The sequence below is a fragment of the Portunus trituberculatus genome, chromosome 24 (genome assembly GCF_017591435.1).
Source record: "Portunus trituberculatus isolate SZX2019 chromosome 24, ASM1759143v1, whole genome shotgun sequence".
NCBI classification, from domain to species: domain Eukaryota; kingdom Metazoa; phylum Arthropoda; class Malacostraca; order Decapoda; family Portunidae; genus Portunus; species Portunus trituberculatus.
Window position 1 is genome coordinate 1,681,107 of NC_059278.1, and position 27,841 is coordinate 1,708,947.

General features: G+C 43.0%; 2 protein-coding genes across 3 annotated transcripts; one reads left to right on the forward strand and one right to left on the reverse strand.

Annotated features, from left to right (window-relative positions):
- The first annotated feature begins 7 nt into the window (after positions 1–7).
- On the forward strand, positions 8–3,687 carry LOC123508232 (carbohydrate sulfotransferase 9-like). Its single transcript, XM_045261786.1, has 6 exons — positions 8–145; positions 715–1,007; positions 1,535–1,699; positions 2,178–2,359; positions 2,590–2,863; positions 3,388–3,687. Exons 2-6 carry the CDS (start codon positions 744–746, stop codon positions 3,607–3,609), a joined length of 1,107 nt encoding a protein of 368 aa, XP_045117721.1. The 5' UTR covers positions 8–145; positions 715–743; the 3' UTR covers positions 3,610–3,687.
- Positions 3,688–6,604: 2,917 nt separating this feature from the next.
- On the reverse strand, positions 6,605–25,998 carry LOC123508111 (supervillin-like). 2 transcript variants are annotated; one of them, XM_045261594.1, is made up of 17 exons: positions 25,848–25,998; positions 17,140–17,236; positions 16,129–16,513; positions 15,711–15,873; positions 14,984–15,141; positions 14,540–14,778; positions 14,126–14,297; positions 13,716–13,888; positions 13,093–13,273; positions 12,852–12,964; positions 12,525–12,677; positions 11,252–11,416; positions 10,587–10,997; positions 10,158–10,479; positions 9,782–9,993; positions 9,495–9,617; positions 6,605–8,701 (listed from the first exon to the last, which is right to left on the reverse strand). In XM_045261594.1, exons 3-17 carry the CDS (start codon positions 16,475–16,477, stop codon positions 8,456–8,458), a joined length of 3,180 nt encoding a protein of 1,059 aa, XP_045117529.1. In that variant the 5' UTR covers positions 16,478–16,513; positions 17,140–17,236; positions 25,848–25,998; the 3' UTR covers positions 6,605–8,455. The 2 variants fall into 2 exon arrangements, with proteins under 2 accessions (XP_045117529.1, XP_045117528.1); XM_045261593.1 differs by lacking the exon at positions 25,848–25,998 and adding an exon at positions 24,749–25,648.
- Positions 25,999–27,841: the final 1,843 nt, after the last annotated feature.

Genomic DNA, 27,841 nt, shown 5'->3' on the forward strand with positions numbered 1-27,841 from the left:
TTAGGTGTTGCGTCTGGCAGTGCTACGCGGCGTGAAGTGAAAGTTTCCCCCATAACACCCTACTCATTCTCAAGGTTTCTTCAGTAAGTCTGCTCAGTGATAAGCTATGTGACTCCTGCCCAGTTCCGGAATACCTTAGAGAACCGTAAGTCATTATTTCGAGTCTAGAAGTAAAGTATAGATAGCTTGACAACTTTATCTCAATCTTGCTCGAGGCCTACTTTCGTTTGACTCATTTTGCTGTTGTTGTCTATTAAAATGTGATAGTGATGTCTAAAATGCTCCACTGTTTTGAGCATATTAATAAACATACATAATTTACCTATATTCTACACTACCTCAGTGCTTGTAAACTCAACACAGACCAATTACGTGCATTTACCAGTTTTTTCTCAAGTTGTCCTCAAGATAACGGCATTTTTGGGGATGTAGTCTAAAAAGAACATTGGATAAGGCTTAGACTGGATTGATTTACGACTAACTCAGCACCGCATCCAGAAACTATGATTAAAAAATAAATGAATGAATAGAAATAGATAGAATGAATCAATAAACGCACCATTAGTGAAATCTGATTATAATGCGCATAAATTAACTTGTCTCTAACACGCCCAAGGTTTGCATGTCAATCACCCAGCAGTAGATTCCCGATACCCACTACTCATTCATTACATCGCTGACTCATTGTATACTAAACGTGCTTATTCACCGCAGGATGGACAGGTGACGCAGTGGTGAAGGATATGAGCAAAACAAGGGTGTTGGCGTGCTTGGTGGTGGTGGTGGTGGTGACCTGGTATACCTTAAGCTTCCAACACCTGCATCTGGGAGCGCATCTCCAACCCCCCTTCGCCGCCGCCACCACCACCACCACAACCACGAAGCACATGTCAAGTTACGAAGTTCTCGAGGCACATCTACAGACCTCTACACATCGCCCAACATGGATTTCTACACCAGACGCTAAAAAATCCTATCCAACACAAGATTCTACACCCAAATCACAGGTAAGTTAGTCTAATTACAGTCTTCATATATTCCAATGGCAAGCTATCCTAACCCCAATTCAGTACCATAACACGCTTTCATATTCACTCTGCTTACTATTTGGTGATCTTATACACCTTCAGAAACTTATGTCGGGGATTAAAATAGTTAAGACTTTGGTCCTTCAGTATTGGGACATTTTTACCATGAGCTTTGGGTTTGATTAGATCGTTTTTTTTTTTTTTTTTTTTTTTTTACATTAGGAAGGGTCTATGGAGGTCAGAAGATTGATGGCCAGTCTTCACTATTTTAATGCTCACATGCGTTTCTGAAGCTGTATAAAATCAGCAAATAGTAACCAGAGTGAATATGAAAATGCGTCATGGTATTGAAGGGGTTAATCTTCTGACCTCCATAGACCCTTCCTAATATAAATAAAATTGTCTAATCATAAACAAAACTTATGGTAAAAATGCGTCTCAGTACTGAAGGGGGTAAATACTTGGTCACGCTAAAATTCTTAAAACTAACATTTTTATTTCACCAGAACTTTTCAGAGGAATGGAAGTCAGTCATGCAGGGGCGGATGGCGAGAGTGACTAAGCTGTGTCGGCAGTATCCTCAAGCCCTCAACAGATTCGACCTCTTCAGTGTCTTCAAGAGCCTAACTGTCGATCCTGCCCTCCATCTCGTCTACTGCAGGAACGCCAAAGTAAGGGGGAGCTGTTCTATTCTTCACGATATGGTTACGTTTGGCTTTAACCCCTTCAGTACTGGGACGCATTTTTACAGTTTCGGGTGTGATTAGACGATTTTATTAACATTGGGATGGGTCTATGGAGGTCAGAAGATTAATGGCCACAGTCTTCACTATTCTAATCCACACACAAGTTTCTTCAGCTGTATAAAATTGCCAAATAATAAGCATAATGGAAATGAAAACGCGTCCTGGTACTGAAGGGATTAAAGTACTGGTGCTATTCTTAACACTGAACGCAACAGCTAGTATACTGCAAGTGGTGAATAAGCATGTTACTTTTGAATATCGTACAGTTAACATTCCAGATTACAATAATGCTCTAAGATGATTTACCCTTTGTGTGTGTGTGTGTGTGTGTGTGTGTGTGTGTGTGTGTGTGTGTGTGTGTGTGTGTGTGTGTGTGTGTGTGTGTGTGTGTGTGTGTGTGTAGGCTGGCACCACTGCATGGCTCTCACGGCTGCTACAGTGGGCAGGCATCACCCTCACCAACACCACAGCTGACGTGCACACCATCGCTGATCAGACCTTCCCTATACTGGCGTCTGACAGGATTCTACGGGAACTGAAGCGTTCATCCATAACCTTCACTGTGGCCAGACACCCCTTCAGCAGGTGATCAGAAGAGTCTCCTATCTGTACAAACTGTAGCAACTAACACACCCTAAACACACCATGGAGAGAAAACGACACTTACTATGCAATAAAATATCGATTACTGCCATTATTGGTTATTTATCACATATTACATGATACATACTGCCTATATATTCATGACTAACCGATACACACGCAGAACAGCACTGACTACCTTTACATTTGTTAATCTATCCATGCTCCCACAGACTCGTCTCTGCCTATAGAAATAAAATCGAAGAAAACTACAAACCAGAGCGTTGGTCAGAAATGCTGAGAAAATACCGCACCCCCATAAAGGATACTGCTGCGGTGAACAACACGAGACCAACCTTCCGGGAGTTCGCCTTGTTCGCCAGCGATGAGGTGCTGCGGTGCTTGGGCCAGACCAGACCAAGCTGCCTTGACCAGGTTGACGTCCACTGGCTGCCGCACCATGACCGCTGTGCTCCCTGCAACATTAATTATAACGTTATAGCGAAGGTGAGGCTGACGCTACACATTCGTATTATGACGCGGTTTAAGAGAAGAAATATGTACGGTTTTCACTTTTTTTTCAGTCATGGAAGGGAAATAACTGCGGAGTTGCTGCTGATCTATTAGAATTAAATCTTTTCTAAAATCTTTTAATATTTCCACTAAACAATACAGTGGTGGTCGAGAATGGGCACCACCACCTCTAAGAATGCCACACCTGTAGTACTCTGCCAATACATTTGTTTTTTTTTTTTTTATACGAGAACTTAAGGAGACTAGCGTGTTAATCTCTATAGTATACATACCTGCCGAAATCAACCTATCACCCTCATCCATAAATTCATCTAGTCTTCCTAAGCTCCACAGTGACTCAGTACAAACAACCTAATGACCGAATCTATTCCATTCATTTACTGCTATTTTGAGAACCACTTCCTGTAACATTTCTTAATACAACTTTACAAAATTACACTATAAAATAATGAAACTCTCTTTCCTGCGTTACCTATATACAAAATCCTCCCCGACAGATGGAGACGAAAGAGGAGGACGAGGCGTACATCAGCCACCTCCTCGGCCTCCCCCTGCCACCACCAGCCCAGCAAAACGTGGCCCCGGGTTCCTCCACGGCCTCCCTCACCAAATCCTTCTTCTCAACGCTAAGCCCAAGTGAAAGGCAGCGCGTCTTTAAAGCTTACGAATACGACTTCCTGATGTTTGACTACTCCTACGATGACGAGGACTACACGTAACGAGTCCCTTCATTCAGGCAGTTCCTAGCAATTCAACTACATTTTTCTAACTGTACAAAAGAGTAAAGTATTTTTTTCTTCATTGTTTAAGTTTTCCCCATAAAGAGTTCATAACGCAGACAATTAGGATAGCAATACTTTTTTTTTTTTTTTTTTTTTTAAGAATGCATGGCGATAACACGCACGCACGCTTTCTCGCTCTGCATATGAATAAAGAGCTCCAGCATTGAAACTAGCACTAGAAAATGCCTCATGGGATTATATTGAAATGACTCATATAGTTTTTTCATTCGAGAGCTAAGTTAGATTTAGAATAAATCAGTTCATTAATTCCGCGGTAAATCTTACCATTAACACCTCCTTAAGTATTTTTAAAATATATTTTCCCCCCTTTCCCCTTCAGCAAGCTTAGGGACACGTGGGGAATCGAGGGTTTTGTTGGGGAGTTAAATTTAGCAAAATTTGCCCCCCCCCCAAAAAAAAAAAAAAAAAAAAAAAAAAAAAACAAATATATATATAGACCCCCTAGCCTAAACTAGCTGGGGAGCTGCGTCCCCCAGATCTCCCTAGGGTCTTTACCCTAGCCTAACCAAACCTAATCTAAATGTCTTCCAGAAGGGGTGTTGCACCCCCTAGAGCCTAACTGGGGGCTACGCTCCCCTAGAGGCCCCACAGTGTCTTTATCCTAACCTAACCTAACCTGCACCCTCCCCCAGACCGCCCTAACCTATCGGGGGGATGGCTGTGCCCCCCGGACACCTCCCTCTAGACTGGCCGTGGGGCTGCGCCCCCCGCGGATCCGCCCTGGTTGTTAACCAAACCCTAATCAAACCTAACTTAAGCTAATTTTAACCTATATACAAAATGTAGCGAAGCAATGGCAACGCTGCTCAATAACTGCACGTGGGCTCACCACAGCTGCTCCCTCCTAACAGGCTATCAGGACGCTGCCGTGCTGCACCCCTTCAAGGTAATCACAAAAATGTTTGGTAGTATCTGATATTACTCACAATTTGGGAAGCAAAATCAACGATGATAGAACTAAAAAAAAAAAAAAACTCGCAATCCGAGCAGTGGGCAGCGTCCATGGTGAAAACAACATACCAACTGGTAGAAGCTGACGTGTTTCACCCTCACTCACGAGAAACAAATGCAATACTATACACGAAGGTCTGTAATTGGTTTTGCCCTGATACGTCATTAACTAACTACCGGCATGGCGGGCTCTCATTGGATGCCGTGACAAGTGATTTATAGCCACCATAAACCCCACAGAACCCACAATGCCCTACTACTGTAAACACCACAAGAAGAGAAAGACGACTGTGGAATACCGCTCGCTGGACTTACTTTTCGGGAGACGCCTACCAAACTTAGAAATTCTGTGCAGGACACACTAAGGCCGACCATCAATTAAAACAACAAAAAACGTGTTGGGCTTTAACTACTTCATCTTCGTTAGGAGGTCCTATTGGTAAGATCTACGAATTCCACTACTGATTCATTCCTTGTATATCAAAATTTGCCGAGATTATGCTAAACAGAGTCCGGAAATATGTGGGCTACGCTTGTTCTTGTTTCCGTAATCAACAAAGCCTCGTATGCACCGTGAGCTGTCCCGAACCCCACGTCATTGAACCAGTCTCACACCTCCCTTACCAAATAACCCTCTATCAACACCTTAACCCACACTGAAGCATAAACGGAGACCAGACACCTTTATGAGCAGTGCATGTATAATATCCTTCACATTCTTACCCTCTTGAAAGTCATGCAGGTAAACGATCACCAGGCAGGCGTAACAGACCGGCGGACCTGCCCAGCTGTCTTATAACGCACCAGTACACGCCACACAACTCACAATACTAAGTATTGACAATGTTGAATGATGCTACACTTACCTCGAATTCATTAGGTGGCTGTATAGCAAATTACGGGCCCTGGAGACGAGGAAAACTGGAATTAGGGCACACACCTCCACGTGATCCTTCCTTCCTTGCTGCTGCTTCTTCCTCTTGATTCTTTCCCGTTTTGGAGAGTTCGTATTGGCCTCGGCTCGGCTCATTCACTCTTACTTCGGGTCCAGCTAGCTTTAATTTTTCTATCAGACTTCTTTTCAGTATCATCAGCTACATTAGAACTGCATCCATTCTTTTCGTTTTAATTGTGATACTATTTCCATCTTTACGTAATAAGTTAATATATTTTCTCATGTAAAATACTTGAATTATATCTCTACATTCCATACTAAATGAGAAGCTTCTACGTTATCATATACTGAAGTGATATGAGGGAGAAATTACATGGAGAGTGCTACTGATAGAGTGGAGGATGGCGGGCCGGGCAAGACCAAAGGACCAGAATAAGGGATTGAGAGGGCATGTGATGGGCGGGTGAGGTGGGAAATTCTACGTATGAAAGTGAATGGTAAATACTATAAACAGAAACTGGTAGCTATAAAGAGGGAAAGACACATGTCAGAGAGAGAGAGAGAGAGAGAGAGAGAGAGAGGGCCAAGAAAAGTATTAGAAGAATGGAGAAGTGCCATAGGAAGTGGGAGATGCCAGAGGAAATAGGAAGTGCTTGAAAGAGTGGGAGGTGTCAGAAGTGAGAGGAGGGTAGAGGTGCAACGTAAGTGAGCGGGAAGGATCAAAGATGATATAGAGGGAGGAGTCAGACCCTATAAGTTTGAGGATTGGGAGGAAGCAAAGATAAGAGAGGGAGTGGGTAGGGTCAATATCAATCTTCTCACTGTTGTGGCTGATCACTGGCACCACAACAATAGGTCATATAGGTGAATGACATTTAGCAAGATGTAACCATGGTGACCTTAGTTTGTGCCACTAATAGCTAGTGTCCCAATAACCTTCAAACTTGAGTGGCGCTCCACCCCGCTGCTCCCACAGCTAGCCAGGTGGACACCAGTATTATGGGTGGCTATTCGACAAATGACTACAAATCTTAATGATGAGAGAGAAGGAGTAAAACTAGAATATGGAAATACACATATATTTAGCATAAATTACATAAATTTTTATGTACAATTCATGTAGAATTTAAGAAAACTGCAAATTAATTACATAAAAAAGTATGATAAAATACATGAGAATATCTACTGAGCAGATGCATTTGGCAACTCAATGCTGTTGGACACTTTTTGAAACCTGAATGGACAAATAGTTCCTTCATGACAGAGCATTGTAATGACGTGAGGATAAATAATGATCATGGGAAAGATTTGGACCCTTGAAGTTACTGAATGTTAGCCAGAATACTGAAGGATTACCTCACAGGCTTACAACACACCTGTCACCGGACCATTGGCTCAGGATCAATGAGAAGGATCACTTTGTAAACTAGAATGATGTGCAACAGCTGAAAACATCCTTTTATATAAATAAACTTTGACATTTTTCGGTCAAAAAGTTTTAAGTAATCCAAATTTACAAGGCTATTTTCATTACTTAAAATGTAACTCACTTATAGGCTTGCAAAATAAACACTTCATTACTTGGTTTCATTAGGCATGATAAATATCACAAAACCAAGCAGAGTTTCACACATGAGAATCACTAACCTAGCAGTAAATCAGAGGGTGGGGTGGTGTCGCCGGCCACAAATCAATACACTGGCCGGCACCACGGAAGGTAGCGGTCTGTACAAGTTACAGGGTAAGTAGCAAAATTACAAAAGAGGTTCTTTATATTTACATGATAATTTAACCACCTGTAGGAGTAACAATGGTGTATTCTTTCTCTAAAGTCAAAGGTAGAGAGGCTACAAATGCCTAGAGTATGTACAAGCTAACCAGAAAGGCTGAAGGATGGGACAGTCACGGCATCGTTTCTGTTGATGCTGAACTCAACACTTGAAAATAAGCTCTGTGCTGTCCTACTTAATCTATACTCTATAGATCAAGCAGGCCCTATAATACTCTTATTGGTGATGATATCTGCAAAGGATGCTGGTAAAATTGTGGAATTTCTAAGGTCAGACCTCCCAACTACATACATGTTTTAGATCATGAATGGGACTAGACTGACGACAATTCTGACTACTTCCTGGTAGTAATTGATGTGGATCTCGCCGGGGAGAACCAAGGTACAAGCAAGGCACAGGCATCACCTCAAAAAAGCTTAATAGTGGGATGGTAACCTAAAGTGAGAGCAAATTCCTTCTTTATCGCTTGAAGGCCTACCACAAAAGTTACTCTGTCCTTAGTAAGGCTGCTTTGGTTTGGTTCAGGCCACTACTGGAGGTGAAAGTTGCCTGGGAGATACAGTAACTGGATGGTGTTCCAAAAATTCACCAAATGTTTCCTTACCGAGGTGAAACTGCAAAAAATACTAAAGTTTGGCATACAAATGCAGGCTAGCATATAGAAGGCACATAGATCAGTTGCCATTAGTAAAAGGAGAGAGGGGAAGCAGGAGGGGAGCCCAGAGCCTCCCCTGCCCTTCATCCCCACCAACACTGCCATGTTGCTACAAAAAGCCTTGTGCACAAAAATACAAAACCTATTTATTCATAGGTAAATTTTTCCAGCTCAGGGGAAGCTTGCCGTTCAATTTACCAGTGAAATGGAAGAACCGTAAAATGTGTCAGTGTGAAGTACTTTCCATAAAAAAACACACAGATGTATAAATAAATCTGAGTTAAAGCTTAAAACCATTGTGAATCTGCACATCAATATAAAGCAGTTCCCAATTATAAATATATATGCATATACTTTCGTACAAAATACCCATTAAATAAATATATGTTTGCTCACTGACCTCCTTATCAAAAACCAATCTGTCTCTGTAAAGATTCCCTGGTCAGTACAAACTGACAATTACTATAATTATTAAAATAATTTTGCCTTCTTCTTTATTTCTGTCTGTTTCCAGTTCTGTAAGCTATAAAACTCATCTTGGTTCATTCCTAGTGCCTCAGTGAACTCCTCTGGGCTGAGGTACACCTCAAGATGCAGCGGGTCCACCCCGTCAGGCAGTGGCTTGATGGTCAGCTCGGCCAGGGAATACCGGGTGCGGGAGAGCTGGGCTAGGATATCATCCACCAGGTATTGGCCACCCGGCATCCACCGACCCTCCTACAAGAGTGAAAGGAAGCCACTTAGAGCACAACTATGAGACTTACAAAAGATTGCAATATTCTCAAAGGAAATGACAATCTAGCAAAGGCTGGAACACAACAAAAAACATATAGTCAAACAAAACATTACACAAAATACATCATTAACTCTTAAAGTGCAAATTTCAAATACAATGTAATCATATGCTAATTCAAATTACATTCACATACATTCTAAACATGGCAATAAAGTTTATGTCAATTAGTTACACATAACTCTCCATCTCAAGACATCAAAGTATAACACTGCTACTGCATACTATCTTCAGTATCACAATATTCAGAATTCTTTGTAAAATACACTACAAAAAGTATCAGTTAATAAGTCTTTAAGTTGTAACTGGACCTAAGAATACATGTTATACACAGAGCAACATCTCTTGACAAACAAACCAAAGAACTTTAGCAATGATGAAAGTTAACAGCATTCCATAAATTTTTCTTTCCTCTACATCCAGTACTGTGAAGACAAGAGGCCGCTGAGTGTCCTGGACAGCAGTAAGAGTATCCTTACAGGAGAGCAGCAACACAACTTCTACTCCCCCATACGGATTCTCTCACCACAGTCAGGTTAGTGAGTCAACTCCATGTGTCGCTTCATCAGATATCTTGCGTTAAAATCACTCGTCTTCTTCAAATGAGTAAAAATGGATGGATCTTGTCATCTACCTCCACAACCAAAGATTTAGCTGTAAGGAAGAGTACTACTGGTATAAGTAGAGAAACTGTTTAGCATCCATGAGACAACACACCTTCTCTTGGATGGCAATGACATCAGGTCTAGGTGTCCATATTGGGAAGACATTAGTGAACTCTGAAGGCTCCATGCCAGCCACCACCAGCTGTGGCTCTATTGCTGCCACCTCCACTTCAGTCTGGGGAGAAAAAAGCAAAGAAATTCAGTAACAATCATGGATGCAAATTGGATACCAGGTTTTAGTCTTTATCTTTCAATCTCTTCTGGATCTTAAAGTTCACCACCAATGCATGGAAGGATTATGGTGTCAAAAAAAGTTTGTGACGGGACACAATTATTAACCTTTTTGTAGCTTTTTGCTGCCAGAGACTTGGCTTGAGATTTTGCCTTAAGTTGACAATAATTGAGTGCCGTCTGTAGTGCAGCTCGACGGGCAAAGTTGAATCTCAAGACGGCAGATCCAGTAGCACTAAACTCATCTCCATCAGACGATTCATCCGGCCACCAGCCCTGCCACACCCACACTCGGTGCCCGCTATCCACCATGAACAATGCTGCAGGGAAGTGTTTTCATGAATACCTCTGGGAATCATTTTCATGTCTACAACTTCATATACTTAAGTTATGATATCTAAAAGCAATTCTATCATTACTTTGGTGATAAAGTTACACAAAGAAGCACATTTTGGAGCTTATTATAACTATCCATGAGCCGTACCTGGTTGTTTTGCTGAGTAGAGTTCTGACTGCAACACAGGCAGAGGGTTGGGTGTGGAGGTTGCCCTGTAGCTGCATGTAATTTCTGTGGCTTGGAATGAATCATGTTTTGCCTCCAGATGCCAAATTCTTGGTGTCCAGTCATAAGAATGTTCATCATCCAGGAGAGAGAAATGGTTGTTTTTAGATCCTCCAAAGGCTTCCCAAAAGTCTCGTGACTCTGCACCCTCATACTGTTTCTTGATCTTTTTTGTAGCAGAGCTCTTCCATCCTATGCTGGAGTCTGGTGTTTCCATGAGCTTCTGTGCTGTGGTGTTCCCAACCTGAAGAGAAACAAGTACGTCATTAATTTCTCATTGATGTGAAATAATAAAGAATAAAAAAAAAAACTTGCCAGATGTAATCAAACATGGGAAAAATATTTACTTACATCTCTCGTTCCCTTAAGGGCTTTTGCACCAAGCCACAGGTGGATGACGCCGGTATTCAGGTTGGCCAGTACAAGACATCCTCGAGACCTCAGGTGTTGTGAGTTCACGTCTATTTCAACCAGGTGTCCCTCGTTCTCCAACTCTCCTCGAACCATAAACATCCTCCAGTCTTTATTTTCATGTTCCTCGTCCTGATGTCCTTGATGCACGATGAGTCCTCCCTTGAACAGGTTGAGGAAGGCTGGTGGCTCTGACCCCATGGAGACCCTGATGTGGGGGCCGCGCTCCTCGTCCAGCTCCACCGTCATGAGAGCAGACACACCCTTATCTGACACAGAGCTATCCCGCCCCTGCCAGAAGAAGTATGCCACTCGGGACCTGCCAGTGACGTTGTGTTTTGATGGCTCTCCCTGGAATCATTGCAAAGGTTTAATGTTGTTGTTAGAGACTGGTGAGGAAAGTTATAGTTCAGGTTTGAGTATTCTAAGGAATACAATAAATCTGTTAAGTCTTTTATGAAGAAATCAAGGAAAAAAAGATAGGCTACTAAAAGACATGCAATTTGCAGACAAAAGAATGATAAGAAACAACATTTTGAGTTGAATTTCACTGGAATTTAAACTATGTAGATGTGAAATCTGTTACACACAAGAAGGATACTCACTTTGAGTGTCCTGCCAGTGGCAGTCACATGGTAGTACCAGCGGACAACGTAAGAGTCACCGGTGAACAAGTGGCAGCGGGAGGTCTCACTCATCAGCACCTTGCCATACTCTGATACGTGCCAGACTTTGAAGTCATTGGTGGATATGCTCAGCAGCCGGCGCTCCTGAGGTTGTCACCGCCACACACACAGATTGCCACAATGATGAGGCAAGTTAATGAGCCATCCGTTAAGAGATGATTTGCGAAGACGGCACCAAATTTTGAAGGCAGTACAAATATAGCAGCAGCGAGTTGTTGCCGGTGCAGTGAGCAGTGTTACCAGCAGCACAGGTGAGGTGACCCGGTGAGTATGGGGAGGAAGGGGAGTAAAGGGTGGTTAGCTGAGGATCAAAGGATGAAGGACAAACACTGAAGGACACTTGGTGTAGTTCAATGAAAACTCATTTAAAATATTAAAAAGAATTTGTAAATTAATTAGTAAGAAGATTTTTTGGTCATAAACTATGCTTAAAAAACACATTTAATAAAATATTTTGTTAAAAATAGTTTTAAAATGAAAATGAGAAAATTCAATAGGAAAAAGTAGAAAAAAAATACTAACAAAAGACAAAAGTTGGCACAAATAAGCATGTCCTGATGATGACAAACAAAGGAAAATGTGCAAAAGAGAAGAATAACTAGTGCAGTAAAGGAAGAAATAAAATGTGTTGGTCTACAAGGCACCAAAGCACAGGTAACCAGGTTGAGGGTTGGAAAGAGGGACAGGGGAGGGATATGCACTTGAAGTGGTACTAACTCCACACCAGACCATGTGAGGCCGGCAAGGGTTAGAGGGAGTCACCACTGTGGTTAGGACTGGTAGTGTTTGGTTACCAGTAGCAAGCAAGGTACACCAAGTAGATAAACGAAGATGGCGCTAGCCTGAAGGGTTTCACTGGATATGCGGTGGTAGAGAAGATGCCTCTTGCTATCTACAGGTGATTGGCCACTGACTAGCAGTAGCTGATTTACAAACACTGAACCAACCACTGCTCAGCAGTGGGTACCAGTCAATAATTAAAGTCAAGAAGGCACAGGAAATTTTTCAGTTTTTATATTAAAGTCTTGAGTAGCACAGGTCTACACTATATGGTCACTGATGCAGTAGAGTCAGCATAGCGGTGTGTAGAGGACACAGAGAAGAGCATGAAGGAAAGTAAAGCAGTGTGGCACATGCTTGTCTGGTTCATGAGCCACCACTATCACCACCACCACCACCACCACTAGCACACCTCTTCATCATAGTACTCCACTCCCCGGCCAAGGTGGGACATTTCCAGAATCAAGTCAGGCTCCAGAGGCAACTCTTCCAGCATCATCTTGGCATCACATGGCTGAAGTTCACACACAGGAGCCACGTAGCGGTCCAGTTCTTTTTTCACTTCCTGTCACAAGAACAAGTCAATGTGGTGAGTGCCAGCCGGGGAACATTACAGGACACATGAACACTTATGAACGATGTGTATCATTAAGAACACATCATTGTAGGTCCCACACATTAGAGTTGTGAGAGGTCAAGCACCAGAGAATGGAGAAAATAGAAATAATGCAATACTCACCTTTATCCTAGACTGCTGGGCAAGGTCTGGCCAATCAATGAATTTCTCCTTGAAGAGAATAGTTTCAACATTTTCCGTAAGTTTGGCACACAACCCCCAGTCTGGCCGGGTACCTGTACAATGCACAACAAAGATAACATACGTCACAAGAATGAAAATACAATGTAAAAGTAAGACTATGACATTCCCAGACAATATAATGCACTTCCAATAAGACAATTTAAGCATAATTAATACAAACCTTTTAATTTTGCCTTTGACATTGGCATCATTGGTGTGATGGGATTGATGTCACACTCTGTATAGTCATACTCTTCCTCCCACAGCTCCCTTCCAAGTGCCACTCCAATCCGCCGGTTGTCCCCACAGCCACGCTTCCCGGCCCAGATGTAGAGCTCTGAGCCAAAGTCCAGCACCAAGACCTGTGTTAGGGAGAAGAGTTGCCATGTTGACTCAGAATCAGGCTGAACACTACAACAAAACCAAATTCTTTAGAAAAATTATCAGTGTTCCAAAGAAAGCAGATCAGTTTAATTCAGGATCTATTAGTTTAGTATTGAGGTGGTTGGTTCCCTGTTGATGTCTTGGTGAACAACTTAAGACAATGCATGTACTGAAGTAGACAAGTGACACACTCATCAATAAAAAATAGGAAGATCACAGGAACAACACCTTCAGAGATAACAATGAAATGCCATGAAAAGTATAATTGATGAGGTGCTTTGAAAATTAAATTGAATTTCCTTTCATATATTTTCTTTCCCCATTAAAATTTTGTACTGCTCACACAAAGCTGTATGAGTGATAATGAAGAAACGGACACAGGGGTTATCTGGTAATTTAGCACCTCAGGAAAAAGCTTACCTTATCGGAAGAGAGGATTTCTATTTTGGGCATCTGTCCCCAGGAGTCAGGAAGAGGCACAAGTGAGTCTTCCTGAACTTCATACACTTTGTTGGCTGCCACCAGCGCTGCCTCTACATACTCGTCCTCTTCAGGGAGACCCGCTGGCTTGGCCTCACTCTTCTCATCACCGCCTGAATATCATAATAGTAATGTAGTTTCATAGTGTTTCTTATAGGATGGTAGTCTCTTTTTCTTATCAAAGTATCCAAACAGAATTCTTAGTAAAAAAGTGTTTGTTTCAGTGAATATTTTCATTTATATATCCATTTTGTTTTCATACTGTACAGTAAGTTTAGTGCTGTGAATGATTTCAACTTCCTTATGACACAAATCTTTGCAAAAATTTATTCAAGAATTTTGTAACTTACCGAGATGCTTCCAGAATTTAGCTTTTCTTGAACTTGGAGAGTGTTCAGTAACCTCCACAATGGTTGTAGCTGAAGCCACACCCATGTCCTTCTTCTGCAGGATGTATTGAGCAATCTCTGCAGCCTTAGCTCTCTCTATCACGTTGGCAAACTCTCCTTTGTAGTGATAAATCTGAAATCAGGTTGCAGCTTTAGTACAAATACAATGATAATACAGTAGTGTGTTAGAGAAGACAGACAGACATCTCAGAAAAGTGTTCATTCTATTATCATTAAGGAAGAGCATCCTTTCCTACATCCTTATCCTTTCATCCTATCTAGTCTCATCTCCACAATGTCAGAAGGACACAGGAAATTTTTACAAGAGTGACACATTATGGTTTTTGCTTAATGAACCTCCAGCAAACCACTCACTTCTGACGGTGTGATGAGGACAAAGTCGTCGCCCTGGTTGATGTTGGCGGCGATGGGCTCCACCAGGCGGGTCTGGGCGTGTCGTCTGCCCTTGACATGGAGGAGCATGAGAGACGTGTAGGGCGGCATCTCCCGCACCACTGGGCTGTTCTCCACCTTCTTCAGAGCAACAGCTGAGAAGTTCTCTCTTGATGCTAACCCAGCCAGCGCCTCAACAGCCAGTGATGAACTCTTCGACACTGAAATGGATTTTTCATGTATTACTTAATTCACTAATGGTCTGGTCCTCTTTATCTTATCAATGAGGGCAATAAAACCATCAGTGACTGAGACATGATGTAAATTAATATCATGTATGATAACTAGAAAGTATTTTTCACAGATTAATATCTAAAGGCTAAAACTTGACATCATGATGACTTTGAATTCAAGTGGTGTGCTTACATTCTTCCACCTTCATCCTGCGCAGTTCCTTCTCTCCTGTGCCCATCTTCACCTCCACATACTCTGACTTGATGTCCTCTCGGGCAGCCAGTGCCTTGAGGGGATTGCGTGAGGCCACCTGGCGCCTTGCGACACGCACACTGCGCCTCTTCACCACACTGAGGGAATCAAGTGTTCATTATGGTCTGAAGTGACAACACAATGAATCATTATACTGTATGTGCTTGGATTATACTAAACACATCCATTCCACATTTAAGTGCAGTATATCACTGATGGAATATACATCATGATTTAACTGAATTTTACATTTTCTTAAACACCTTTTGTATAAATCTTCCTTTCGATCAAACTACTCCTTTTATGTTTGAGCTTATACAGTAATATGACAAACAAACTCATTCACTTACAAGTCATCATCGTCCATTTGTTTGCTAAGACATGCAATGCAAGAAAGTGAATAGACATTTCCCATGTGTTTGTGTCTGTTTACATATCATATAAGGTGCAACAACAAAAATTGTGAAAGCAGACATAATTTTTACATATGAGTGAAGCAACTGTGCTAGTCTGTGAAATATACTACTCCTTAAAACCTCACAAAAAAAAAAAAAAAAAAAAAAAAAAAAAAAAAAAAAGGAAATAAAACTTTAGACTAACATGCATCTAGTCTTCCTTCACAAATGAACTGTACAAAGAGCAGGAAGCAACAGCAGCCGTGACTCACAGTTGGGAGGCTGTGACGGAGATGTGGTCAAAGTCTGCCTCGTTGAGTTCTGGGGCGTCTTCTGAATTGAGTGACACGCTGTCCGGAACTTTACTGAAGAAGGCGTTGAAGGAGTCATCATCAACTTGTGGCACGGACACACTGGTGCCCTCGGGAGCCTCAGCTGGGAACACAAAGATAACCTTATTAGTAAGCTTGAAAATGTGGTTTTGTCTTGACACTTCTTTATGGGGCTGTCCTGACATGAATAGATAAGACAGAGATTATCAAATACTTCTTGAAAAAGTAAAAAGTAAAAAAGTGGTATTAACAATTAATTTAAGATCAATCTTTTCTCCAGCTCATGAGATAAATCTTGAAACAGCAAGTAATATTGGTGGCATTCCATTCAAGAAAGCTCAATGCCACAGACACCAACCTTTCCTCTCACTGTCCTGTGGAGTGGAAATGCTGCGCCTGAAGTTCTTCCTTGGGCTGGATGGACTAGACTTATTCGCGAGTGAAGGAATATTTCCTCCAGTTTTGCTCTTGAAAATCTTCTGACAAGGTGACCTCTTCTTGCGTTCCAGGTGAGGACTTCCTGTCGGGGTCAGCAACTGCTCTGGGCTTCTTGTGACCCCAGTACTCATCCCACTGACGAGGCTTGGCACTGACGAGGTAGATGCCGAGGCCATCTTGTGTGCCACCGTGAACTTGGTGGCATCAGACTGGGTGACTCGGCCCTTCCACTGCTGGGAGGACGTGGCCAGCGCCGACATTCTGTCCATGAGGCTGACCGGCCGCTCCCGGTGGCCACCCAAGGGCTGCACAGGGACATTTGATCACATGTAGAGAAAGTAATGCAGGAAAAAGAACACTTGATCCCTTATAGAGAAAACAACTGATATACATATTCTATTTCTATTCTGTTATTATAATTCTCCAGATTTGTGGGTCATTAATGTGGACCACACAGAGACCAACATCAGAACAGATAATATGAATGTCTTTTGTAGAGATAAAGTCAATGGAAGTATGTAATCTAAGTAATATTCAAAATAATCTAATCTGATATGATAAATCTTCCACAGAACAGAATACAAACTCTCCTAAGAAAAGCACCTGATGCCATAAGACTGAATCCAATCCTGCTCTATACAATTCTTTGTTTTTTTGGGGGATGATTATGTAACACACACACAAAAAAATGTAAACTTCATGAGGCAAGAGCTTAAAAAATCATACTCATCTAACTAATATACTTCTCTTACTCAGTTTGGTACAAAAAAAAAAAAAAAAAAACTAAGAAAAAGAAACTACGAAAGAATGTAAAATCACAGAGAGCTCTTTTACATGACAGAAGGAGCTCAAAGAAACCACATCAATCTTCCCGCCAAACAACTTATACGTCGCTTCAAACATTTGCCTCCAACACACGCCGATGCATTACCTTGGGCCTGAGGGTGACATTGGAGTTGAAGTCTTTATCATCCTTCTTGACTCTGTTCTTCCAGCCATCCTCGCCACTCTTCTGGAGCGCGGCCAACCTGTCGACACAACACCAGCATTAGCACCCACAAGCACCACCACCATCACCATTCTACCATCACACCACACCAAGACCAATGTTCTGAAACACTTCCACGCTGCACCGTCACTATTTCCAAGGTCTCTAGTTGAAGTGACAGGTTTTAAGGATGTTTCTGTAATTCTAGCGACATATTAACAAGTTTTCTGCATTTTTCTATTTTCAAGGGTCTCTAGTTGAAGTGACACAGGTTTTTAAGGATGTTTCTGTAATTCTAGCGACATATTAACAAGTTTTCTGCATTTTTCTGCTTTTTCTATTTTCAAGGGTCTCTAGTTGAAGTGACACAGGTTTTTAAGGATGTTTCTGTAATTCTAGTGACATATTAACAAGTTTTCTGCATTATCAACAGAACAAATACTCGTACGAACTCTGTAGTCTTTAAAAATGGTTGCGGTGAGAGAGAGGTGTTTCTGAATATGGTCCTAACACTTCACCACTACACCACCACACCACTCCACCACACACCTCTTTATTCATCTCCCTTATTCGTCTCACTCACTTCCCATGCTAATAACAACCTTGAGTTCCTCGTCATGGCTCTACAGAAAAAAAAAACAACAACAACGAGATTTGGGTAATATGAAACTGAATCTTTGGTGTAAATGACTAAATATTGATGGTAAAATATTATATGGAAAGGTTTTGAGTGATTACTAAAACAGGAAAGAATGTTCTGCAGTGACTGGTAAATACGGGAGATTGTGAGATCAGAGTGAATGGTGAATAGAGGAAAACTGATAAAATTATCTAATATATTGGAGGAAAAAGTCTGAAATAAATGTTAAATAAGAGAGAGAGAGAGAGAGAGAGAGAGAGAGAGAGAGAGAGAGAGAGAGAGAGAGAGAGAGAGAGAGAGAGAGAATAACTCACAAACAAAGGAGGAAAATTTTTGCATCATTTCATAAACAGACAAAAGAAAAAATAAATAAATAACTACAATGAAATAACATCCTCTTAACATTACAAACATCTCTACACATCAACAACAACAACAACAACAACAACAACAACAACAAAGATAACAAAATGAATCTACAGGGCGTGGTGAAGTTATCGTTTATCACCTACTCATGAAAAATGCATAGGCTGGTACAGGGGTCTTCCATTACAGGGTGTTGTGACACAGTACGGTACAGGGGTCTTATGTTACAGGATTTTGTGACACAGTACGGTACATTTCACCCAAAGCTCGCCCTTCCTGGAATATTCAACACCTCCTTGCTTCCCTCCGTGAGTCCTGTGTTTTATTTGCTAGTGAATCTCATTTTCTATTCCCCTCTACATTATTTGCATGTATGGACGGAGAAAATGTACTGTGTGACTCTCTCTCTCTCTCTCTCTCTCTCTCTCTCTCTCTCTCTCTCTCACAACAAACATGACACTCGCGACGTAATAATGATAACACTGATTAAAAAGCACAACAAAGGAATGCCACGAGAGAGAGAGAGAGAGAGAGAGAGAGAGAGAGAGAGAGAGAGAGAGAGAGAGAGAGAGAGAGAGAGAGAGAGAGAGAGAGAGCGAAAAGGAAGGAAAGAAAAGGCATGAAACACGAGAACGAGAGGGGAGAGCGATTGACATTAAAACAAAAGGAGAGAGAGAAAAAAAAAGAAAAAAAGAAAGAAAAAGAGAAAAAAGAAAGTCTGCGTTATGCAGACTTTCCGGCATAAATATTGAGTCGGCTCTGTACTCAGCCGACACCGAATCCGCCAGAAGCCTTACGAAGCTTGTTATGTAAGGCAATATTGACCAACAAGCTTAGTAATTGAGCACGCAAGTTGTTAGGTTACATAAAGCACGCACACACACACACACACACACACACACACACACACACACACACACACACACACACACACACACACACACACACACACACACAGACACACAGACACACACACACTGTCCGTGAATAAGCAAATATTATGCGATCACATGACTTCAATAAATAAATAGAGAGAGAGAGAGAGAGAGAGAGAGAGAGAGAGAGAGAGAGAGAGAGAGAGAGAGAGAGAGAGAAAGCACGACTCGACATTTCGCACTTCATTATTCTAAGCCAGACAAACGGTATTTACAAACGCTTCCCTCCTTCTTATCAACACACGATTCTCTTCACGTCGTAAAAGTCACAGAAATCCTAAGCGAAACACACACACACACACACACACACACACACACACACACACACACACACACACTCACACAGTCACATGTCCCCGTCAGTCCAGTGTGAAGCCTTATTTCATTTATACTTCCTTACAATCTTGGTGACTCTTTACCTTCACTTTTTTCTTTATACCATGTGGGCTTTTCACGGGAATTTATGGGCTAAAGGAGGTACTTTTTTTGGATACCTCCGATCTGAAAGTCCAGCCGCTAGAGAACTGATACCCCGAGTAAGGAAGCCCAAATCTACACTCGGACCGTGGACAGGATTCGAACCCCTGATTGTCACCATTTGGGTATTACTTCACTTGAGTCAAAAAGCGAATGGAATAGGGAACTAGATGATAATGGAAAGGAAATGTAACGTTATATATTACCTTGGATATATGGGAAATTAAACCCGACGTGACAGAAAAGCATAAAAATCGCAACTGTACGTCAAAAATTAGTTTAGCTCCTTCAAAACAGAGACGCATTTTTACCATGACTTTCTGGGTATGATATGGACGTCAATAGATTAATGGCTAGAGAGTTTACCATTTTTAATCCCCACATAGGTTTCTGAATCCGTATGAAATCACTAAATAGTACACAGAATGAATATGAAAACAAGGCACGGTACTGAAGGGGTTAAAAATGGCTCAAACAAAATATCACTTGAGTAAAAAGCAGGTGGCGTGTATCGTGAGTTAGTGCTCCTTTACAAATGATCCACAGGAAGCTGAAAACTATCCCCCGCTTAACTAATGCAATGAGAAAGGTGAGGCAAAAAGACTGGTAATATGATACAAACTCAAGTCTCTCTAGGACTGTAAATTAAATATAATCGCGTGCAGTGTAACATTACAAAACACACACAATATGCTGCAAACGAACCCTCACTACACTAATGGAATAATTAACACATGGCAAAAACAAGCTAAGTACGCTTCATAGAGAAAGTTAACTCTCTGCAATACTGGAACGCATTATTACCATGAGTTTTGGGTGCGATTAGGCGATTTTATTTATACTAGCAAGGTTCTATGGAGGTCAGAAGGTTAATGGTACAGAATCTTCACTATCTTAATCCCCACATGAGTTTCTGAAGCTGTATTAAACTGCCTAATAGCAACCAGAATAAATATGAAGACGTGTCATGGTACTGAAGGGGTTAAAGGTAAACAACATGGTGATAAAATAATAAATAAGGGAAAAATACGTTTCATAGAGCAAGTCAAAGGAAACAGCACAGAGGTAATGATGTGACAGAAACGGAAGAAAATACAAGTTTCATAAAGTCTAAACTAATACTAGAATAATACAACAATAAATCAATGGGGAAAAATACAAGTTTAATAGAATAAGTTCAAAGGAAACAAGTCCTAACCAATACAATAATAAAGGGAATTGTAAGAACTATAGATTTTATATTGCACGTCCGAGGCAGACTGACGCTGAACTCAAGACCAAGCTGATGTAAAAAGCGCAGATTTCACGGAGCAAGTTCAGAGTTCACATCAACTATACATTGTCCGCCACGTGTAAGCTTGATGGGTTTTCGCAGCTTGTCTTGTATTACGCGCCTATGTTTTTCAAGACACCTTTACACAATTCTAGATAATCCTCTTGAATATTCTTTGTAGTACTTTTAACTCCTTCAGTATCATGCCGCGTTTCCATATTCATTCTGGTTACTATTTGGCGATTTTATACAGCTTCAGAAACTTATGTGGGGGATTAAAACAGCGAAGACTCTGGCTATTAACCTTCTGACCTCTATAGACCTTTCGTATTGCAAATAAAATCGTCTAATCATATAAAAAAATCAAGGTAAAAATGCGTCCCAGTATTGAAAGAGTTAAAGAGGCGTTCTTTCCACCGATATTTAATTGTTACCCTTGACCAGAACCTCCCTCCTCTTACGTAGAACAGAACAATGACAACAAATACCTGAACAAAAATAAGCAAACCAATAAACAAGGTGATAAAGATATACAAGTTTCATAAAGCAAGATCAAAACACACTAAACCTTCAAACTAATGCAATAACTACAGGCTTCATCTAACGGGCTCAAGAGTTACTGGACGGGTTGGAGTCCGCGCCATAAAGCTGCGCCATAAAGTCTGCACTAGCACTGATAATCCAAGAGTGCCAAACATCAGACGCTCGTGGCCCGCAGGTTGTTTATCGCCCCGACCTAACACGGCTGACCGCTTAAAAACGTATCACACTGTTTTACTTTCACATTTTACAAGGAAGCTCATATTCTTGTATCTTTTTCTTCTTCTATTGTCCTTTTTCTTCTTTGTTTCTGTGTGTGTGTGTGTGTGTGTGTGTGTGTGTGTGTGTGTGTGTGTGTGTGTATTCATATATCTTAGCACACACACACACACACACACACACACACACACACACACACGTCCTATATTTACACTTACAACCACCCGCCCCCTTTTCTTTTCATTCCAACGTCCACCACTTCCCTAGGCGCGTTTATCATACTCCCAGCATATTCCAAAAATTACTGCAGTTTCTTCTTCTTTCTTTCTTCTTTTTCCGTGTATCCCCCAAAACGCCACAATTTATATGAACATTTTATGATACCCTGCCATTTTTCCAGCTTACCTTTGCTCCCCTTACCCGCCGCGTCCCTCCTGCAGCGCCCAGACCGAGACCAAGAGACCGAGAGAGACCGAGAGGGAGACCCAGACCCACTCAATCAAGAGGCTCAATTTGTGTCCTCGCCAAAACGAGTCTTCACCGACGCCACTGAACCGCAATCAAATTTAAGATAAAATACTGAATCATGCAGGAAACTCTCTTATCATGCAGATGCCGTGATTCGTAAGCTGAGAGAGAGAGAGAGAGAGAGAGAGAGAGAGAGAGAGAGAGAGAGAGAGAGAGAGAGAGAGAGAGAGAGAGAGAGAGAGAGAGAGAGAGAGACTAGACTGCACTTCTCCATTCCCCCCATTCCGCTTTTCTTTCATGATTTTTCCCCAGCTCTTTCTCTTTTCCTTTCATCTTCTTTCCATCGCTTATCTTTCTTCCTCCTCCCTCTCCCCCTCTCTCTTTCCCAAGCCCTCACAACAGGCAACCTTCACCTCTCACAATCACTCCTCCTCTTTATATCCCTTTTACTATCTCTCCTTCTCTTCCTGCATTCCCTGGGACGAAAAACCCCCGTCTCAATAGCAGCTTGTTGCCGCCAAACTGTTGTCCCTTAAAGGCGTTCTTTGGGGAAGGAAACGAGAAGATGAGGTCGAGAGAGGAAGACATTGGGGATTAGGATGTGGTCAAGGGGAAGCTGCAGAAGTTAGGAAGTCGAGGATGAGGATGAGGATGAGGAGGAAGAGGAGGATGTAAAGTAAAAAAAGAAAGAAAAGAAAAGAGGAACGGAGCGGACCATTGCATGTATTCCGATACCCAATCTCAAATCTGTGGCAGGAAGGAAGGAAGGAAGGAAGGAAGGAGAGAAGAAGGAAACAAAGGAAGAAAGGAAGGATGGGTGGAAAGAAGATGAGGAAACAAAGAATGGAATACAGGAATTAATGAGAGGAAAGATGAACAATAAAGGAAAAGAAGGAAGTGGTTGAGTAAGAAGACAGGAAAAAAAAGGACGGAAGGAATGAAAGAAGAAGGAAAAATGGAAGGAGAAAAAAGAGGAAGAAAACAATGTACAACAAACAGAAAGAAGAAATGCAAGAAAGAACAAAACAAGAAAACCCTTAAACAAGGAAAAGGAACACGAATGAGGAGAATAAGGAAAGGAAAGAAGAATAACCATACAAAAAAAAGGCAAACAGGACAAACCCTCTTTATCAACCATGTAAAGGGAATAGGGGGGAGTGTACTGTGGGCTGCAGAGGACGTTGGGTATAGAGCTGCGGGCTGGAGGTACAGTATGGAGAGGAAGCTGAATAGTGGGAATAGGGGGAGTGCATAGGGGCAGTGAGGGGAAGGGTGAGGGGAAGGGAGGGAAGGTTCATATGTCCTCAATCTCTCGTACACACAGCCACTGGTACTCACGTTGCTAATCGACTAATCCCCTCACTGCTACATAAAAGCTACTTCACAATCACTGGTTTTTGGCACGTGTTTCTGGTGGCTTACATACTTCACCAGTTTAGATTAGAGAAAGTTAATCTGCTTTGCTATTTCTTTAACGAGTGAGAGAGAGAGAGAGAGAGAGAGAGAGAGAGAGAGAGAGAGAGAGAGAACACATATGGAATCGACAGTCACGGGTTTACTTGACTTACTAGCGAGCAATACACCACGTCGACAGCAAAAACAAGTCCATACATATAAAAATAAACTTGTGTTTCTGTGCACGTAACAACACTCACCACCTTTCCTCTCAACACGTACACACACACACACACACACACACACACACGACTAAGTTACGTATATGGTACCAGGTTCCCTCCCTTTCAATCCCTTCCCTTCCCTTCAGTTCTGCATCCCCTCCCTCCTCTTCCCCTTCCATCCCCGCCCTACATGCGCCGCCAGCCGTGAGGACGAGTGAACTGCGATGTATCATGGGCGACACGCGTTCGAGTTTCGATGTAAAGCAAACAAATACAGACACAGAAATAAAAGTCAGTGAGTCAGTTCCCAGCGAGTGTGTGTGTGTGTGTGTGTGTGTGTGTGTGTGTGTGTGTGTGTGTGTGTGAGTCCCTGGTTCACTTATTTCATCATTCATGCGGTGACGCGGATTTTTAAAACGCAGTTCATCTTTTTAAAGGGAAATCGTGATGAAAATATCTGAGGGTACGTGAGTTTTTAAAGTGGGAGATGCCTAGCAAACACGAAGCACTTGAATATAAAAAAATAAGACAAAAAAATAATAAATAAAATGCCTTCGTTTATAAAAACATCACTGCGTCTTGCTGCAACTCGCACGGAATTCAGTGATTTATTTACCATCCCGTTTTTCTTGCAAGCAGACACAACTACGGCGGCGCGGCGAGCTATCTGGCCATCTATCCACCGTGAGCTATGGCAACAAGCATCTAGGGCAGCAGTACTTGAGCGGCTTTTCCTCCATGACGAAGGAAGAATACTCAAGCTGGAGGGAGTGACGAGGGAATGCTGGGATCGGCTCCTACTTCATACACCGCCAATCTCATTTTAGCAACACGGAACTTGCCAGGGCGGTGCACACACGTCCCTGGTTCGTGGTTGTGGTGGTTCTACTGGCGTGACTGTGGGAGGAAGGATGAGGCCAGCGTGGGAGAGGGTGAGTCACGGGTGAGATACAGGAATGTCTACTTCAGCGTGGGAGACCAAAGCTTGGGGTCTAAAGGGTGCAGTGTTTTGTACCTTCTTTTTATGGTGTCTTTAAGGCCTTGAGTAAATTTTCGATTGTTTTTCTTGGCCGAGAGAGAGTTGTACCGTTCCTGGTTGGCTGAGGTGAACCGTCCCCCTCCCCCTCCTCCTCCACCACCTCTCCCTTTGCCCGGGGAATGATGACAGTTGCGGTAGTTGTTGTGGTTGTTGTTGTTGTTCTTGGCGTTGTGTTCCTCGCAGGTGTCGTCTGGCGAGGGCTGGCGGTGGATGGTACCGTTGGAGTAGTGGTGCAGCTCGTCCTCCCCGCACTCCCCCAACGCTCGTTCCGGCGGCCAGTGTTCATGCATGACGTGGCGAACCTGGTAGTGTTGATACATTTCCCTGGCGAACGACAACCCCACGTCATCCTCGCTTGCCTGAGTGGTCGCTGCTTCACTGCTGCTGCGCCCCTGTTGCTCCTGCTGCCTCGTCCATTGTGTATCCTCGGAGTCACGTTTCTCCTCCCTCTCCCGGCTTTCTGTCTGGCCTGGGAGTGTGGCGGGGCCCAGGTGTGGGTCATGCGGGGCTGGGGGAACATCTGCAGGTTTCGCTGGCATACCAGAGGCTCCATCCGAAGCCGTGCCCTCAGCCGGCCACTCCTCGATGTGTCTGGGAGTGTTGGAGGTGAACACGTTGGCCTTCTGCACCTCATCTTCCAGACGGTTTATCTCATTCTCAAACTGCCTGAGGACTTGTTGCTCCTCGTGGTGGCACTGCGTACAGCCGCACTGGTCCGGGTGCCACTCTTGGTCGAAAAACATCGCTTGGTTAGGGCCACGACGCCTCCCTCGCTCTGACTCCCGCCGACTCATGCTCACGACTCACACTTGTGCTTTGCAACACACAGCGCGAACAGCGACGGGTGGAAACAAAAAGATCACAGCTGCTTTCTTTTAACACTTTCGAGGGGCAAAGTTTTATACTATCACCAAAGCGTCGCCAGTTCAATAACATGCATCTTTCTCAAACTTGCCTAAGAGATGACGTGCAACATCATAACAGTCTGGCTAGGGCCAGGCCAACCTCCCCGACACAGCCCGCACCCCGGCAAGACATTCCTTACACTAGAGGTGAACAAAAACCAAAATACAACCAGCGGTGGCGGCGGCGGCGACGTAGTGAAGCGAGAGAGCCTGGACCAGAACACAGCACCTGTAGCAGCCAGGTATTCCCGCCTGGTGCCGGCGGTGTTAACTTCACGGGCTCTCAGCCACGACTGCCGCCTGCCGGAGCCTGGCGGGGCAGCTCAACCCGGGTCTCCGTCTCGGCCGCTGTCGAGAGTTGCCAGCGAGTCCCGGCGGCAGCGCCACACCCTGCCACGCCACGACTCCCATACACTACCCGCCGCCAAGAAATGTTCATTGATATATTTAACGATAATTGCGCTTCTGACGAGGGGACGGCACGTGAGAGGGGCGGCAGGGGGGTGGCTGGAAGAACTAGGAGCAACAGTGGCCGGCCGCCGTCTTCCGCACTGCCTGAGTCAATACGTCTGCCAGCATCGGCGGTCGTGATTTATGCCCATCCGGCGCTGAAGTGACTCTATCCTCGACAGTAACTGGCCGGCCACTGTTTCCTCCCGCGGCATCACCATCACCACTATCATCACCACCCTTCTCTCCTCGCCACCATCACCACCAACAACAAAAACAACTTCCCACTATCATGATGGTTTCAAGTGACAGTTGTTCGCTTAATTTTTTCACTTGGGAGGATCAGCAGACTGAGGGTCGGCTTACACTCAGCAGTTACACTCATCAAGGCTATAAAAGACTCACACACACTCAATGACTGACTAACAAATAGAGAAGCTTCCTTCCTCCTCCTCCTCCTCCTGTCTTATTATCTTTAACATCCTCTTCTTCAAACTTCAGAAGTTCACAATTCTTCTTGTGGCCACTTAACATTTACAGTCACTTTTAACATTTACTACATTCACACACACACATACACACACACATACATACACACACACACACACACACACACACACACACACACACACACACACACACACACACACACACACACACACACACACACACACACACACACACACACACGGCAGTATATTTTTCTTCCACTACAATTTGTAAACACTATTCTCGTCAAACACTTTCTTCCTCATCTTTGTCTCTCCTTGGATGCTGCGAGAGAGAGAGAGAGAGAGAGAGAGAGAGAGAGAGAGAGAGAGAGAGAGAGAGAGAGAGAGAGAGAGAGAGAGAGAGAGAGAGAGAGAGAGAGAGAGAGAGAGAGAGAGAGAGAGAGAGAGAGAGAGAGAGAGAGAGAGACGGGGAAAAGCCACTCCTAGACAGAACCACTTGCAAGAACGCCTCGAAATGATGCCCCCAGACGTAATGCAATTGTGTGGTTGGTCACTTGGAAGGAAGGAGCGAGTGGCGAGTGTGGTGCAACGTAACCTCACACAAAAGAAGGAGTAAACAAGTCGGAAAATAAGTCACACAATATTTTTTTTTTCCCATCTTTGTTGAGCGAAAGAACGAGAAAGACAGAAAATAACGATAAAAATAACAATAAGAACAAAAAATGAAGGCACAAGGCAGGAATAAAAAAAAAAAAAATCTAGTGTTACTCTTCTCCATTTAATTCGAGGAGTGGCTCAACTTAATTATATAAAGTGTTGAGAGGGGGGTGGGTGTACTAGGTGTAGGTGTAGAAAGGGTAGGAGAGGAAGGAGGGTAGAAGGGTGTCAGGGAAAGTATACGTAGAGAAGAAGGAAGGTTGTGTGTAGAGGTTAGAAGAGAGAGAGAGAGAGAGAGAGAGAGAGAGAGAGAGAGAGAGAGAGAGAGAGAGAGAGAGAGAGAGAGAGAGAGAGAGAGAGAGAGAGAGAGAGAGAGAGAGAGAGAGATGAGAGAGTACACGAAAAATATGAACTGGAAGACTGAAAAAAAAAGGGAAAAAGAGAGACAGACAAGACATTAGAAAATAAGAGTGATAAAGAAATGGAAGAAAATGTAGAAGAGAGATAGCGAGAGCGAGAGAGAGAGAGAGAGAGAGAGAGAGAGAGAGAGAGAGAGAGAGAGAGAGAGAGAGAGAGAGAGAGAGAACGGAAAGAGTAGAGAAAAA

Bases quoted from the DNA above. Each gene is read 5' to 3' on its own strand.
- LOC123508111 (XM_045261593.1), bottom strand. From the start codon at position 25,566: ATGAGTCGGCGGGAGTCAGAGCGAGGGAGGCGTCGTGGCCCTAACCAA. The intron at 14,298-14,539 runs GTGAGTGGTTTG...ACCTGATTTCAG, and splicing joins TCCTCATCACACCGTCAGAA to ATTTATCACTACAAAGGAGA. The intron at 9,994-10,157 runs GTACGGCTCATG...ACTTCCCTGCAG, and splicing joins CTACTCAGCAAAACAACCAG to CATTGTTCATGGTGGATAGC.
- LOC123508232 (XM_045261786.1), top strand. From the start codon at position 744: ATGAGCAAAACAAGGGTGTTGGCGTGCTTGGTGGTGGTGGTGGTGGTG. The intron at 1,700-2,177 runs GTAAGGGGGAGC...GTGTGTGTGTAG, and splicing joins TCTACTGCAGGAACGCCAAA to GCTGGCACCACTGCATGGCT. The intron at 2,864-3,387 runs GTGAGGCTGACG...CCTCCCCGACAG, and splicing joins ATTATAACGTTATAGCGAAG to ATGGAGACGAAAGAGGAGGA.